This window comes from Pistacia vera, unplaced genomic scaffold (assembly GCF_008641045.1).
Source record: "Pistacia vera cultivar Batoury unplaced genomic scaffold, PisVer_v2 Contig507, whole genome shotgun sequence".
In the NCBI taxonomy this organism is placed as follows: domain Eukaryota; kingdom Viridiplantae; phylum Streptophyta; class Magnoliopsida; order Sapindales; family Anacardiaceae; genus Pistacia; species Pistacia vera.
In genome coordinates this window covers 105,103-118,946 of record NW_022196343.1, presented here as the reverse complement: position 1 = coordinate 118,946, position 13,844 = coordinate 105,103, and the positions used below count along the sequence as shown (strand labels likewise).

The 13,844-nt window shown below is 34.8% G+C and overlaps 2 protein-coding genes across 4 annotated transcripts; one reads left to right on the top strand and one right to left on the bottom strand.

Annotated features, from left to right (window-relative positions):
- Positions 1-1,159: 1,159 nt before the first annotated feature.
- Positions 1,160-2,803, bottom strand: LOC116105895 (nodulation-signaling pathway 2 protein-like). Its single transcript, XM_031392280.1, has one exon. The coding sequence runs from the start codon at positions 2,801-2,803 to the stop codon at positions 1,160-1,162; it is 1,644 nt and encodes a 547-aa protein (XP_031248140.1).
- A 4,781-nt stretch (positions 2,804-7,584) lies between these two features.
- LOC116105993 lies at positions 7,585-11,948 on the top strand. Of its 3 annotated transcripts, none has more exons than XM_031392363.1 (4): positions 7,585-7,685; positions 8,048-8,588; positions 10,821-10,861; positions 10,948-11,948. In XM_031392363.1, exons 2-4 carry the CDS (start codon positions 8,261-8,263, stop codon positions 11,824-11,826), a joined length of 1,248 nt encoding a protein of 415 aa, XP_031248223.1. In that variant the 5' UTR covers positions 7,585-7,685; positions 8,048-8,260; the 3' UTR covers positions 11,827-11,948. The 3 variants fall into 3 exon arrangements, with proteins under 3 accessions (XP_031248223.1, XP_031248224.1, XP_031248222.1); XM_031392364.1 differs by having other exon boundaries at positions 7,942-8,588; positions 10,827-10,861; XM_031392362.1 differs by having other exon boundaries at positions 7,942-8,588.
- Positions 11,949-13,844: the final 1,896 nt, after the last annotated feature.

Genomic DNA, 13,844 nt, shown 5'->3' with positions numbered 1-13,844 from the left:
AGTGGGTTGGTGCTTTGTGAACTCCACCCAGAAGTCACGAAGAGTGGGTTGGTGCTTTGTGAACTCCACCCGGAAGTCACGAAGAGTGGGTTGGTGCTTTGTGAACTCCACCCGGAAGTCACGAAGAGTGGGTTGGTGCTTTGTGAACTCCACCCGGAAGTCACGAAGAGTGGGTTGGTGCTTTGTGAACTCCACCCGGCCGTGCCTCCGGTAAGATGAGGCCGTGACATTCAAGTGAGAAAGAATGAGAAAATATGAGAAAGAATAGAGGAAGAGAATGAGTAGAAGTCACGAAGAGTGGGTGGGTGCTTTGTGATCTCCACTCAGCCGTGCCTCTGGTAAGATGAGGCTGTGACATACAACAGAAAGTTAATAGAAAAGAGAGCTGTGTGAAAGAGAAACAGAAAAAGAAAATAAATGAGATGAGAAGAGTGTAAGGAAAGAATTAAGAGAAAGAGTTACGGGGATAGACGAGTAGAGGATTTACTTACTGAGCATTATTTTGTGCTCACCCCGTTGTTTATCTTTGTGTTTGCAGGATCTAGGTGAGGACGCGGTCGGATGGGCGTCGGCAAGCGAGGAGCAATAGCTACACTGTCCACTGTTTTTGATAACTTTTACAAATGATACCTTACTTTGTATAAAGAATGATTATATGTATTAAAAGAAAATTTCGGGCCCATTTACTTTTGCTAATATAAATGCATTTTACTTTATGTATTTCTATGAGTAACCTAGTATGAAGCAGTTATTACAACGTCCTTTAAATGGGGACACCCATCCGTCATATATGAACCCCCGTCCATATAATATGGACGGGAGTCCATGTAAGTGAACAGCCGTCCATATTTGATAGACGACCGTTCACTAGAAAAATATTTATAGAAAAATCAGGCTTCTAGACTGTTGGTGTGAGTTAAGGGTACACATAGGCCAATACACATTTTCGGTGCAAAATAATCGGTGTCCGTAGCTTTGTTGTTATAACATATGGAACATATGTAGGTTAAAAACAATAAATTCCTTTGTTTTTTATTAAATAGAATGTAAATCCAATAAATGATGCAATTGAAAATATTCATACTTGTCCATTTCAATTGGTTATTACAGTATAATTAAAATTGTACAATACTCAGAATATAACAAATCAATCTATGATCTATCTCCATGCAGAAACTCTTACTAGTGGAGTTCTTCCCCATTCCAACACCATCTCATTTGCATTTTCACCTTCAATCCTCACTGTGTACAAACTTTCACCTTCTCTCGCCATTACTTTAGCTTCCATTAAGCTCTCACTGCTTAATCTCACCCCTTTCAACCCAAATCCCGCCTCAAATTCGCAGACCTCTTTTACTTCCTTCCACTTTTCTAACAAAGCAACACAAGACGCAAATGGTGCCACAAAGAAACACTCCATGGCTATTCTTGCTTCTGCAAGACGTTTATGGAAGTTCCATTCCATTGATTCTAACAATGCTCGGTAATGTTCCTGATAACCATCAAAGAATGACCCAAAACAAGAGTAATCTTCTATTTTCTCCCAAGTATCTCCATCACCAAAAGTAATTATTCCATTGTTTTTATCATTACTAGTTTTATTACTGTCAGAGTTGGCCAAAAAATCCTTAGCCACCTTTAGAAACTCCATAACATGCCTTCTTCTTCTTCTCCTCCTCATGTGGGGAAGTGCCCACACGCAATTGAAGGCTAGCCATTCTCTCCTTCTTCCTCTTCTTGTAGTTTTCTTTATCTCACTTACCAAATCTTGTAGTTCCATTTCTTCAACTTTCAACTTTAAGTCATGACAATTTGCATAACAAATCAGCTGCTTCTTTGTCTCCTCAAATCTCAAATGGGGATGAGCTTGACCACAAATACAATCTCCATTTTTCCACTTTATTGATGTAAGTTTTAAGGTTATTTGTTGTGAGATAATACCGAATTGTTGTAGCAGCTTCTGTTGTTGAGCAAGAGCCACAATCATTGAAGCCCATTGAATGCCCTCTCCCATGTCAAAATCAACAATGTGCAGAACCCCGGCATCATGAGGAATGGCCTCAAGAATAGCCGAGTTCGCAGTGAAATGAGCGAACATTCCATTCGGGAACAGTCTATAGAATGCCTCGAAAGCTGCATCAAAAACCTTGCAGGACTCTTGTTTAAGATAGTTGTCATTAGCTTCCTTGTTCAAGGGCCGAAAAGAATGATACAAAAGGCGCTCCGTAATCTCACCGACAGGACTGACTTTCTCATTGATGCGTCTCACGATCACCTCCGCGAGCTCTCGTTGTTCATTCGCCATGGCTTCACCATAGGCCTTTGCTAGATGGCTTGTGCAGAGTTCATTGTTAATCTCCATGTCTTGTGTAGGCAAGTTCAGGATTGGCTGAATTATTGAAGTCACGTCCATAGATGTGTCAGTAACCTCTTGATAAATAGAGAGTTGATGATAATAAGAATCATCACTTTCTCGATGATCACCATTCTCTAACCAATCTCTCATCTCTTCTAAGTCAATGTTAAAATTGGGGTCCAAATCCTCCAAACCAAGTACTGAAGAAGATTCGTTAACATGAAACGGAAAATCATCAAAGTCAATAAACTCATTGGACATGGCAGAAGGCGCGAAATTTGTGCTAGAAGTTTCAAGGGAGTCGTGATCATGAGTTGTGGTAAAAGGAGGTGGGAATGTGGAGGACTCAAAGAAATTCAGAATCATAAGATCATCATCCATGGCTACCCCATTATTGACAAATTTATCATCAAGAGATAAATCTTCAACAGGATGAGATTGAATCATTATTCCAAAGGGCTAATTAATGGCTTCAAAACCAATGTGGAGTTTCAATCAACAGACAGCGGATAAAGAGTTATTATATATCAATGGAGATGAACAAATACAGAATAAAAGTAAAAGATAATATCGTATTTTTTTTATGAATCCCCATTGACTCGCATTCTTCTTGGCACTTTCTGTGAAAAAGTGAATGATTTTCATGCCCAATTCCCATCTCAAGTTATCTTTTGGAAGCGAATATTGCCCTAGATTGTCATAAAATCATGCAACGTTAAACCATGCATGACTTCCACATTGACACGTAATTGATTCATACTTTGGATGTTTTATCTCAAGACTTACCAACCCGGTTGGAATAAACTGTAAAAATGAGCACATCCATAATCCATAATCAATTAAAGACAAATTAAGATTCCTAATTATCCTTATAATGACCATTTGATCGGGGTTTCAGTCTTGATTAGAGTCATCTCTGATAATGATCTTCACCTTCAAGAGTTCAATTGTGCATTATTTTAAGTAGAAGTAGTATATATTCCACAATACAAAGGAAAAGTTAATGACCATGAAGTTGAAAACTTAACGCAACTAAACACAATATTTCATAATTTTTTTTATCAATTGTCTCCTAAAGTATCCAGAAATGGAGATATTTCTAGTCTTTTACCAAAGATGTTGGGGTCTCTTGACCAAGACGTTTGTACTTTGTAATATAACTATGATAATTGATCAGAGGGTATCTGAATTTTGTTTGATTTATTGACTGACCTGATGGTTTTTTCTTCAATTTTCAGAGAAACCATGCAGGAATAAGGATCTCCCATAAAAATCTAAACCCTGCACAAAATATAAAATGATCAAAATTAACTGCCTGGTTCATTTCATGAGTCATATGAGCAGGTTAAGGCCATGCAGAAATTATATATATGAATTGAACTGATTTATATTAAAAAATGATGGGCGAACGACATGTTACCACCCAAACTAAGCCCTAACTAGAAATTTCCACCCGAAAAGTTTTAAAATAACAATTAACCACCAACCGTTAAGATCTATTAAGCAGTTTCTCATCCACTGTTAAGATCTGTTAATGAAATCTGTTAATTGATATTGATAATCAATGTAAAGACGAAATCACTCTTTACTCTTTAAATCCAAATCCCAGATCTCATCCGGCTGGGTGTGATTTGGTATGCGGTTCCAGCAATGGACCTAATATTTGTCCTCCTCCCATCTTGATACAACTAAAATTAATCATTGATACTGCAGGGTTATATCCATGTATTGATACAGCTAATTGATAAACATAAATCTAATCATTCTCTACTTAAGAATCTCTCCTGAAACTCGACAAATTTTGAAGGTATTATGGAGCTATACATATGTAATTGGATTTGGATAGGGTAGCAATTGAACCCCCCCATCATTAATTATCTGTTTAAGATAAAGTTTGAAAGAAGTCCTGATATGTTAATATACTGTTAATTAAACATTAAAAACACCACTCTGCGACACGTTACACATATATATACACATCCCTATCAGATATTAATGAATTAAATTAATGTTTTTATTCGTAAACTGGTTTATTATATATTAGTGATTAATGGTTGAGATGAGACTACCAAATTAGCCGTAATCCTTGGAAGTAATTAAATAGAATAACCATCTCTTTATTATATAACATCTAATTTACTCCTCTTCTATGGTTATGCATTATAGAAACAATTAATTAATTGATATTCTGCAACAGATGATGTCTCAGTCTGAGAGAAGAAGAAGATCCCATATTTTGTGACTTAGAAAGCAGGAAGAAAACGCTCTGCAGTCCGAAGTCACAAGTAATTAATTAATTAAAATAGTACAAAGAGATGACATGGGCAGAAAATGTCTTTCGCTAGTTGACAATAATGGTTAGCAGAGACGTTTAACCTCAAACTATCTCTGTATTAATTTAGAGGGATGATGATGAAGAAGATGGTAAAATATATTCTGAATTAGCCGCTCAGTTTACGTAAAAGCATCTTCCTCTAATAATTAATTGCCTATTTTCATGCATTTCATTCACGTATTTTTTTTTTAAGCTAAAAGCTTCTGTCAGGATCCCATGCAACCCCCCCTAGAGTTAAATAAAAGATTTAATCCTGCGTATAGTTAAGAACTTAATTACGTAGGTTTCAGATTTACATATTGTTGATGCTGTAATTTATACCAACGAGAAGTATATAGAATCCATAATAAAACTTACGTAAAAGATTGTATAAAATCTGTTATTTGATGCGGGATCAATGAATAAATAAAAAACACATACAATAAATAATTTTTTAAATAGTTCGAATGTTTGATGCAAATCTTATGTTTATTGTTTGTGTATTTCTGCATACAATTGTAGCTAACACAAGATATGAATGTAACGTATAAAAAAAAAAAAAAAAAAAATCCTCTAGCATGGGTGAAAAGTCAGATTATATACTATTACGTATAATGACAAATTTATAAATAAATTAACCTATAATAGAATGACACATGATGTGAATCCGCAATCCAAGTTCATAATTATCTCTGTGACCAATAAATTCTCCATGAAAGGCTGCCGGCCGCTCTCAACTGAAACAATTTTAAAATGTAATTTAAAATTCTGATTATTCCTGCATTCGTATATAGATTTCTTACATACTAAGCATTCCTACACTGTGGATAATTTTGGCAAATTGCATGAATATCCGTCAAACTCAAACTCCTTAATTTTTCAACCTTTATCCGATAAAAATTAATTTGTAACATGCAATATCAAACACCCTTTTGAAACCATGAAATGTCTCCAACCACAAATCAAAATTATTCAATTTTAATTTAATAATATGTGTTAAAAGTTGTATTTATCTTACATCGACAAAAGTTATATTTATGATATATATATATAAAAGCTCTCTCTTGAGTTAATTTTTGGAAGTGAGCACACCGATCGTGCAAGAGGGTAATGATGGGTTCGGACCCTGCACACTGAGCGTGAGGGAGAGTATACATTGCCAATTTGGTTGGAAGGACCTCCTCCCTTGAGCCCCCTTTCCTTGAGCTAGTTTTTTGGTATGAAATATACCTAACTCCATTAATCAATTTGACCTTTAATTATAAATAATAGGAGTCTTGATGAAGTTTCCATGCAACTTCTCTATTTATTTGTGTATGCTTGTCCCTTCTAGGAAGAAATATATATTGATAACTACAATGTCGTCCATGTAAAGACTCTTTTAATTATTTTTTATATGATTAAAATTTGTAGGTGTCAATGTCTTGACAGACACAAATTATTGGGAATTTCTGTGTATGGATTATGAAGAATCAATCCCTTTACAGCCTTTTTTTCTTAATTACGAAGTGAAAGGTAATTTCAATGAATTGACATGAATAGTTATCTAACGAATCCCTCCATTAAAAAAACTATTATAAAGGAAAATTACATGCAACATCCCCATGCATCTCCAGGAACCTGCCAAGAATGAGGAAGAAGACTCACCAGGGAAAAGGGCTCAACAAGATATATTATAAGCCAACTCTTTTTTAGTCCTTTAAAAGGGTTGAATGGCAAGCATCTGGTGACCAACCCGTTAATGCAACTCTATCCATTTCTAAAAAATGGGGTTGAGTCAAGTCTTCCCACAAATCAAGTAGAGTCAGGTCTTCCCACAAATCGGATTGGTATAGGGTTATTAAGAGTGTACTTGATTTTGTCAGATCGATTGTTGTGTTGGGTGGAAGCTGATGCAATCATCAAATAACTTTAACATCAACCATCGATTGTGCCACCTCATTACTTCTCTTTGCCTCATGATTCTTTCTCTTTGATTTCTAATTCTTAAATTGCATACTTTTATTTTAAAAAAAAAATTGGTTGATTGTTGAGTCTTTGCTTGAGTTCCATATGCATAGGATATCACCATTTTTTTGCTTCAAAGAAAATATAGACGACTGCAAAGTATGTTGAATGGTTTCTGCAAAGTATGTTGAATGGTTTCTTGTAATTTGAAAAGTATTGACCCAAATATTTAATTTCAGGTCCTTTATTCAGGGCTACTAGTCCTCCACAATATTAATGGAATTATTTATGGTTAGGCACATTATCTTTCATACCAAAGTATAATACGTAATTATGTGCTGACAGTTGTTCATTTGTCTAATTATAATTGATTAAAAAAGAAAACCCACCTTGAAAAGACATTTCGACCAACCTAATTATACTTTCTTGACATGTTATTAATATTTTCTTACAATTAATTTCATAAGTATCTTTTGAATGTGCCCAAAGAGACTTCACACGATATTTTTATGATTAACTTCTCATTAAATTTCTAGATTATGCATTCAATAATTCTATTAGAATATAGTTTTTCTATACTATTCAAAAGAAATACCTTTTTCAAGCAACTCACTTGCACTTTCTAATAAGATGATAATTAGTTGGCCTTAAATTAAATTAATAAATTCAGAATTTGCAATTGATATGATATGGATTATCTTCAATAAACTAAATTCAATTGAAATGTGTAAAATTAAATTTCATATAGTTACCTGATTAGTTTTTAATACAAATTAAACGTTTAATTTGAGTAAATTATTTCGTCAATAAAATTAAATTAATACTAAATTTATTCAATTTTTCATTTTTTATGGATTACATAACGTTTTGTAGTAAGAGAAAATAAAAAAATGAAAATCTAAAATCTGTCTCCCATCGATTGTATATCTTCTCCTTTTTGTAACACTGAAGGGCATAAATGTAAAAAGGGCAAAGGCACTAAAATTAATCTCCCTCTGTCGTCTCCCTCCCCGGCAAATTAGGGTTTTCAATTCTTTCTTCAAACATCAGTTCCCTTCACTTGCAACTGTAAGTTTACTCATTCTCTACAAATGTGTCAATTTTAATTCTGATTTTGAACGCACTTTGTTTTCTTTTAACCTCTCTTATTGGTAATAATTTATAAAAAAAAATTTGCTTTTTTTGTCTTCTGATTATGTGTTTTAAGTTGAATTATTATAGCTTTAAAATTCGTTTAATGTTATTCGCTTATTAGTCTTAATAATTGATTATGGCATTGGTGAGCCTCTAAATTTCTGATTACATTTAAATATTATGGTCTCAGTGTTCCTGAATCCAATGACTACTACTGTTTCCAAAGATATGCACGCTGGATGTGTTAAGTTATTTGTTGACAGAATTTAGGTTTTTGTTTTGGTGAATTTGTTTAGTTACACAGTGTATAATTGTAATGTATGATGGGAAAGCTGTATTCGAGATTATAATTTGTATGCTCTTAGTTGGCTCCTCTTGCAAGCTTTGTAGCACGTGAAAGCAAGCGTGACTTGTAGTTGTGGGGGCTGTAGAAAATAGCTAAGACGGGGTCGCTGTGTTGTGTGGCTGCAAGGCCACATGGGTCAAACACAACCAGTAGGGACTGGTCTATGGGTCCGCATGAGCCTTATTGGCAAACTAATTCGAGTTTCTCACCACCTCCATCGCGATGGGATTTTCATTTTCAATCTGAAGGTGAAGGGCTGCCATATGGTTCACATGACCATATTCGGTTGTGTGGATCATCTACATCATCAAAGAGTAAAGAAAGCAAGAACTGGGTGAGAGGCAATCAGCTTTATCGTCATCAATATTCAGCATCTGATAGTGCTGGGCTATTTTTAAGTAGCCCTTCTGACCTTTCACAGGCTCCTCAGTGGACTCCTCCAACAATACAGGAAATCAGCATTGATAATTATGAAGCTCCAGCAAGGAGAGGTAATATTGTATTATGGTTATTGTATCGTTTTGTTATTGATGTTCAATTTCAAGGTTATTTCTATTGCTACCTGGATAATGCTTCATTTTTATTTTTGTTTAGATGTATTATAATATCTAGGAAATGATTGAGCTCAATTTTTGTTTCTTAGGAGTTGTGGTCTTTAGGAGTTAATGAAAAGCTTTTGGGGCGCCTTACTGTTAGAATCCAAGTGTTTCAAGTGCCCTTGTGTGTTTATGAATTGTTAGAACCCAAGTGTCCTTTTACTTTCATACTAGAGAATGGAACTTTTTTTAATGCCTAGAGATTATGATTTAATCACCTTTACATATTTACTTTTTTTGGCCTCTTGACATTTTCTTATTTACCATTTGACTGTACTCTATGAATGAGCATCTATATAAGGTCTTAAGCTGAGGCATCACATATTAAAAAGAGATGTAACAAGTTTGAAGTATTTCAGGGTTGACATTAATGATCATTTTCCCCATGTCTAATTTGAAATTTTTTTTCTGAAAGCGTGTGTAGATATATGTATTTTCCGAATGTTGGATTTTTCCTTATTTTGGCACTAATGAATTAAAGAAAAATCCAAACTTATGGGATAGAGATAAATAAATCAAATTATCTACAATCAAATTATATTTGTTCAATACACTATCGTCAATATGACTAGGATTGTTGAATAGGAATTGTGAGTAAAGGATATAAAAAATACAAAGGAAATTGCGAAAACAAGAAAAGTTTATTTATTAATTTAATGAAATCCGAACATTGAGAATCGAAAGTTAATTAAACTTTTAAAATTAATACACAAATAATTAGATAAATAAAAATAATTTATAAATACCTGAAATAAATCTGAAAGCAAAATGACTTGTACTGGATTTGCACTACATATAGAAACGGATCAAGAAACTCTTTCCTGAATTTTGGATTTGGCTTTGTTTTTTTTTTTTTTTTTTGGGTTACTTTCATGTCTTCTTTTTCTTTTTAAGAAACATATATGTATAGATGCACCACTCCTCATTCTCAAAATAAATAAATAATTTTTTTTTTATTGCTCCCTTATGTGCTACTTTTCTTCTTATAATATCCCCCACACCCCGAGAAAGAAAGGATAATTAGGCTTTGTTCCTCTTGTTGGAATAATCGGCATGGTTGAATTCTAAAATATTTAAAGGATTTCATTGATCCATAATAGCTTCTTTCTTATTCTTCTTTTGCTTCAGGTACTAAACTAAGATGAAATTTGGAAACATTTACACAATTTTTATTTATTTACTTTTCATGTTTATATTTCCATGGACTCAGTGTTGGGTAGTGTGTCTTTTGTTATGTTCATAAAACTTCTGAAAAAACATTAATTAGCAAGGATTATTAAACTTGTTGTATGACTCTTTTTAGCAATGGAACTTGCAGAATACAGGTAGTCAAAGAAGGTACAGTTTCCATTGTTTCGATGATGAAACTTCTTACCTTATTTCTGTTTTGATAAGAAACAAAAACTATGGCCCCTGTTTGTAATGTGTTTGTTATTATTGGGATCATTATTCTAAAAATTAATCCGAATCGAAAAGATTTTGTTAATTGAAAGGCAAAGAAGAGGGGGGGGGGGGGGGGGTTTAAATATAAGGGGTTAAAAAATAATTTAAATATTTTCAGAAAATGTTTCCCAAAAATGTACCAAACAACTATTCAGCATTTTATCCAACTCTGATATAATTTTTAGATATTATATTAAACACATTCTCAGAATCTTATCCTATTCGATTTAATCCAACTCAACTCAACTTAAAATAGTTTTTCAAAATAACATTTTTCAAATAATCTACCAAACATGCCCATTAATTTCAAACAAGGCAATATTTTGCTACAACAACTTTTTGAAATATTTTGGTGAGATAGCATATTTTATTATTCTCATGTTTTCAACAGAAGAAATAATATATTATGTTGTAAGTGATTGTGATGTCTACTAAAGATGGTTTTATATATGTACAATCCTAAAGTGATATTACCCTTTACTTTTTCTTAGTTCTACATTCTTTTTAATGATGAGCCAAATCTTATTGTAGGATTTAAGATTGATTGTAACTGTTCATTTATCTGGCTGCTGTTCTGATTTTAGCCAAAAATAACCAATAATCTCGATTATTATTTTCCTTTTTGCTATTATTGTTGTTTCCATTTACTTGTATTAACTTTTTGTTGCTTCTTTTTCTGGTTAGATCCAGTTCTTAGGCAATGTTCTTTTACACCCACCATTGAGGTACTTTTATCCTTGTCTTTTCTTTTCCTTTTAATTTGATATGTTTCCTGTCATTTGTATTCCTTAGTGGCTTTAAATTTTTTTAGGGAATGTCAGCAAATGCAGATAGCAGAGGCTCCACATCATCTCACTCAGACAGTAGTGAGTCTGAGCCGAAAGCCAAGTCATGTGTATCCTCCCATCGCAACTTTTCAAGTCGTCTTTCCTTTATGTCCAAACCTGTTTACCCCTTGTCCTTTCTGGCCCAACCTTCTGTTAGAGAAACTACTAACTCTGCAGCTACCCTGTTTCTAGACTATGATGCTTCCACTCCACAAAGGGAGGCCCCTCGTTGGAGTAGTGCCAGTAGCAGCACAGACTTTGCTGATATTTCAGAGCCGATTGAGTCTGAAAGTTATGGTCGATCACATATTCCATCAGATGGTTTCAAATGTGGATTGTGTGAACGATTTCTCTCACAAAGATCACCTTGGAGTTCTCGTAGGATTGTGAGAAGTGGAGACATGCCAGTTGTTGGGGTTCTTTCATGTTGTCATGTTTTCCATGCAGAATGCTTGGAGCAGGCAACACCTAAGACACATAGAGGTGACCCTCCTTGCCCGCTTTGTGTCAGATTGCAAGAGGAAAACTCCCCTGATCAACAAGTTTTTTCAAGGCTTAAAAATGGTTTTTCAAGGCCTAGACCGTCCTTTGAGGATGGGCAGTCAAGGCCTTGGGGCTGTGGACAGGTAGGAGAATGTGTTGAAAGGGCTTTGCTTGTACCTCCACGTAATAATACTATGTTGTTGCTTAACCGAAGTCACATTAAGAAGAACCTTTCTTTGAAGGGCAATTCAAGTAAAGAATTTCCAGGTAAGCTGAGGAAAACTGGCTCATACTCTTCACAGTTGTTCAGTGGAAAGTCAGTTGACCAGGGAACAGTAGGTTGTTCAAAGACAACAGCAGGCCCTAGTATGAAAAGATGATACTAATCCTGTAGATGATTAGGAAAGTCAAATTGGTTCTCTTAGCGATGATTTTTCTACCTCCGGTTTGTTGTGTTTAAGTTCTTCATTGGGCAAATAGATTTCTGGTGAATGAGATTGGATACCTACGTGTGCATAGATAATGATTTTCCACTACCAGTGTGTTTAAATCAAAGTTTGAAGTAGTCTATTGCATATTTTACAGTGTGTATCTTTTGCGCTTGGTCATGATAGATGTAAACATTTCAGAGTTCAAACTAGGAAGTACGATTTTTATCATTCTTTTCATTGACATCGAGCATGTTCAGTCATCTATACTCAACCCTTCCCCAAGTGAAAATGGATTTGATAAAGGACTGTTGTATAGACAAATAGGATTTGTATATCAGCCCATTTTCATCTACTAATACGCACACATTCGTAGCCCCTGAAGTGTCAAGCCATTGGAGTCATTTAATTGTTCTGGGAGTAGTGTTGTAACATGTCTACTTAGAAGTTAGGTCCTTTAACTGGAGATTCCTGACGGGAATTTGGTATCATTCGTTTATGGGTTCGTCATCATTTATAAAATTTAATAAATAATGATATTTGAAAAGGGATCACAAAAAATAAACAACTTGGCTACTTGTGCAAGTATTTCTATTAAGGGTTACAAGTTGATTATGAACCGGAAGCAGACAGAGAACCAGAAACCGGGAAATTAGTGTGCCCGCATAGGAGATGAAGACAAAACTGAAGAAAATGAAATATCTTATATTTGCGTATGGTATTGTATTGTATGGGTGGTGGGACATTGGAGGGTAAAGCCTAAAAGCTGAAAGATTCCTGAGCCTTAAGTTAAATCAAATATATTTGCCCCCACAATTTTATCTTGAATCATATAATGTTTTATTATAGGAGTATATTATATTAACGGAAAGAAAGATCACCTTGAAGATTATTGGGAATGTTTAGAAAATATGTTTAGTTGGTTCGAATAAATTGGTAAATAATATGTTTGGTTGGCAGGGTAAATGGGTGGGTATGTTATATAGATTACTAAATTGTCCTCCTTTTTAAATATTGATATAATAGTTTTTTTTATTATTTTTTGAATTATTTCTTTTAACCTCCTACATTTGAAATTTTGCTAAAACACCCCAACCATATAAAACTTTAATTTATAGCAAAATCACCCCCACCCACCCCAAGCCATTGCTAGCAGCTAGCCACCACCGCCGGTTGTCACTAGTAGTCAATAGAATGGTGCACGATTGATTGTATATGGTTGATCATGCGTCAGCAAAGCCGGAATGGCCATGGATCACAAATCCATGGCCGGAAAATGGCCAGATCTATGGCTATTTCACGACCAAAGATGTGGTCATGAAACGGCCATAAAAAGGCCAGATCTGGCTGTTTCTGGCCATGGATCTGTAATTTATGTCCAGAAAAAGCTTTATCGGTGCACGACCAGTCAGATCTAGCCGATTGTAACAACTCCATTCTACTCATATACTTTTTAAAATATACATAGTAAAAATACATGTAAGAAAGCATAAAAGTTGGGCCCAAAATTTTCTTTTATTAAACATATACACTCTTTATACAAAAGTTGTATCATGTACAAAAACATCAAAAACAGGGTGGACAGTGTAGCCATTTCCCTTCGCTTGCCGACGCCCATCCGACTGTATCCTCACCTAGATCCTGCAAAAACATAGGAAACAACAGGGTGAGCACAACTAAGGCTCAGTAAGTAAATCTTCTACTCCTCTATCCCCGCAATTCTCTCTCTAATTCTTTCCTTACAATTCTCGTTTACTCTCTCTTTTATAAACGTCTCTCTATTTTCTCTTGCTCATACTCTTTGCTATTAACTCTCTTTTGTAAGTCACGGCCTCATCTAACCGAAGGCACGGTCGGGACTCGCTCCCACTATCCGTGACTTCTACTCATTCTAGCCGATCGGACTCGGTTATGCATGGATTCGGAACCCTTGGCCATGTGAGTGTATAGTCTATCTCTCGGGTACTCTC

Coding starts and splice junctions, on each gene's coding strand:
- LOC116105895 (XM_031392280.1), bottom strand. CDS start 2,803: ATGATTCAATCTCATCCTGTTGAAGATTTATCTCTTGATGATAAATTT.
- LOC116105993 (XM_031392363.1), top strand. CDS start 8,261: ATGGGTCCGCATGAGCCTTATTGGCAAACTAATTCGAGTTTCTCACCA. Junction 8,589..10,820: donor TGAAGCTCCAGCAAGGAGAG/GTAATATTGTAT, acceptor TTTTCTGGTTAG/ATCCAGTTCTTAGGCAATGT. Junction 10,862..10,947: donor CTTTTACACCCACCATTGAG/GTACTTTTATCC, acceptor AAATTTTTTTAG/GGAATGTCAGCAAATGCAGA.